General features: G+C 39.3%; 1 protein-coding gene across 1 annotated transcript; it reads right to left on the bottom strand.

The window, feature by feature from the left end:
• Positions 1-689: 689 nt before the first annotated feature.
• On the bottom strand, positions 690-2,144 carry LOC106780739. Its single transcript, XM_014669050.1, has one exon. It carries the CDS (start codon positions 2,142-2,144, stop codon positions 690-692), a length of 1,455 nt encoding a protein of 484 aa, XP_014524536.1.
• Between the last annotated feature and the right edge of the window lie 379 nt (positions 2,145-2,523).

Genomic DNA, 2,523 nt, shown 5'->3' with positions numbered 1-2,523 from the left:
TTTTTCTTTCTAGACTGCCCTTTCGGATTTTCAATCTAGTGGGCTTATTCTTCTTCTCCTTTTTTTTATTTTATTTTTCCTTTTCAATTTTGAAATTTGTCCTATGGGATTCAGGGATCATCCTACTAGCGCAAGCGAGAAGACCTTTGGTCAGACCAATCTGCCTCAATGAAAAGGTTTTCTTTGTTATTGGGGCATCGACAATGTTTGTTAAGGGGAAATCCTTTATTTTGGAAAAGTGAAGGGTGAAGGTTTTTAAGCAGCATGTGCACAACTGTCTTGAGAGAAACGTCAAAATTGTTATTTTTTATTTAACATCTGACCTCGGAAAAGTCTGACACAACAACTTTTGTTTTTTTTTTTTTTTTATTATTTCCATTTTTCATCATTTTTTTTAACAAGAGTTTGAAGGTTTGCAAGAAAGACGAATGACCCATTTTCAATTTTGTTTTCTTTATTATTTTTTTTATTTGCGGCTTTTGTTTTCTCCGTGACACCCTATTAGGACATGATTTCCAGTAAACCTTGGAGAAAATCGCGTATTGAAAGTTCACACCAATAGTCATGGATGAAAGCATAATATCAGTGAGCATGGTCTTTACAGAAGGACAATTCAAAACATTAGCAAAGTAACATCAGTTTCACTTTTACAATAACCCAAGCCTTCTTATATAGTCCTAGAGTCCTCTTCATTTGTCCATGGCATTTGCGGAGGTGGACTCACGCCTTGCCACAATGTTGTATTGACTTTCTTCAAACTTTAGGCATCCTGAATNGATCAAAGATTGCACTTTATGCTTTAGAGCCTTGCATGCCTCTGTTGAATGCCCACGCGCTCCTTCATGATAATCACACCTGGCATTTATGTCATAGTTCTTTGGGTACGGAGGTCGTACAGGCCTGGTAGGACAAACNTTTATGAGGTTGTTGCGCAGCAGATCTGGCAGCAGCTCTGTATAATTCATGGGGATAGGAGTGAAATTGACAACTTTCTCATTACGATTGTACTTTCTCTGCTCCATGGCTCGATTGGACCCATAAGAAATTGATGTCTGGGAATAGGCAGTAAAATGCGAATTAGTCTTTGGTTCTCTACCTTTCTCGCGCCTAGGACCGTACTCATTCAAACTCGCCACCATGTTTGGGACTAGTGTAATTTTTCCGTTTCTTATACCACNCTCGACTCTTTCTCCAATTACAACTATATCAGCAAAACTTGAGGATACACTGCTTATCATGTGCTCATAAAATGGTGATTGTAGAGTGTTTAGAAATATGATGGCCATCTCTTTGTCACTCAGAGGAGGTTCTACTTGAGCAGCAATTTCTCTCCATCTTTGGGCATATTCTCTGAACGATTCAAATTCTTTCTTCACCATACTCTGTAGTTGTACTCTGTCAGGTGCGAGATCCTTATTATATTCGTACTGCCTTACGAATGCATCAACCAGATCTTTCCATGAGTAGACGTGAGTTGCTTCTAAGCGCATGTACCAGTTTAGAGCCACACCAGTTAAGCTTTCCTGGAAGAAGTGAATCAAAAGTTTTTCATCATGAGCATAAGCTGTCATCTTTCTGCAGTACATGGTTATGTGGCTCCTTGGGCAGGTGTTTCCCCGATATTTCTCAAACTCTGGCAACTTGAACTTTGGAGGTATCACCACATCTGGAACTAAGCATAGTTCTCTAGCATCTCCAAATTCAAACACATCTTTGCCCTCTATGACTCTCAACTTTTTCTCAAGCATTTCCAGTTTTTCAAAATCTGTTGGTGNAACAGCATAAGGTGAAGATTTCATCTCGGGTGATTTTGACATTATCACACCCGCAATACCTGACTGGGTTGTTTCCCCATGAATTATGGCAGTGTTTGCTCCAAGCTTGTCTTCTGCTTCAACTGCGTTATCCTTGACCTCTTGGGTGTCAGCATGTCCCAAGTCCTCTCTTGAGGGTGGAGTGTAGTTCGGAGGAAGACCATAAGGAGGGAAAGTTTGTACCTCCGATGCCCTCTGTTGCGGTCGTGGTGCGCGCGAATCTCCAAGGCTTTGTAAGGCACTCAGGGCTTCTAGAATTTGGATCATTTGCCCCTTCAGTTGTTGAATATCGGCTTTCATCCTATCTTGAATTTCTCCTTGGTTTTCCATGATTTTTCACTGGTTCGCGTCCTTTAGGGTGTCTTGGAAACTTAGCCGTATTGTTATTTTTAAACTGAATTTCATTAGATGAAATAAATTAAGAAGAATAAAATAAAAACAAAAAGAGAAAGAGAAAAACAAAAACAAAGTAACACCATTGTTATAGCCAGAAATTATAAAGATGTGAAAACAATGCCNAACGTATAATTTGGAAATTAACATGAAACAAAGTCAATAGGGCAACTCATAAAGCATCCACAACATTTAAGTTCATCGCATTAAAGGTACAAAATCTTGCTCAACTATCACGAGCCTTAGCCATCATATTCTTNATTTCCTTCATCAACTTCTTGCAGTAATCAAGGAAAGTTTCAACCTTCTTGGGTGG

Source organism: Vigna radiata, unplaced genomic scaffold, assembly GCF_000741045.1.
Source record: "Vigna radiata var. radiata cultivar VC1973A unplaced genomic scaffold, Vradiata_ver6 scaffold_721, whole genome shotgun sequence".
NCBI classification, from domain to species: Eukaryota; Viridiplantae; Streptophyta; class Magnoliopsida; order Fabales; family Fabaceae; genus Vigna; species Vigna radiata.
This window is presented reverse-complemented; position numbering and strand designations above follow the sequence as displayed.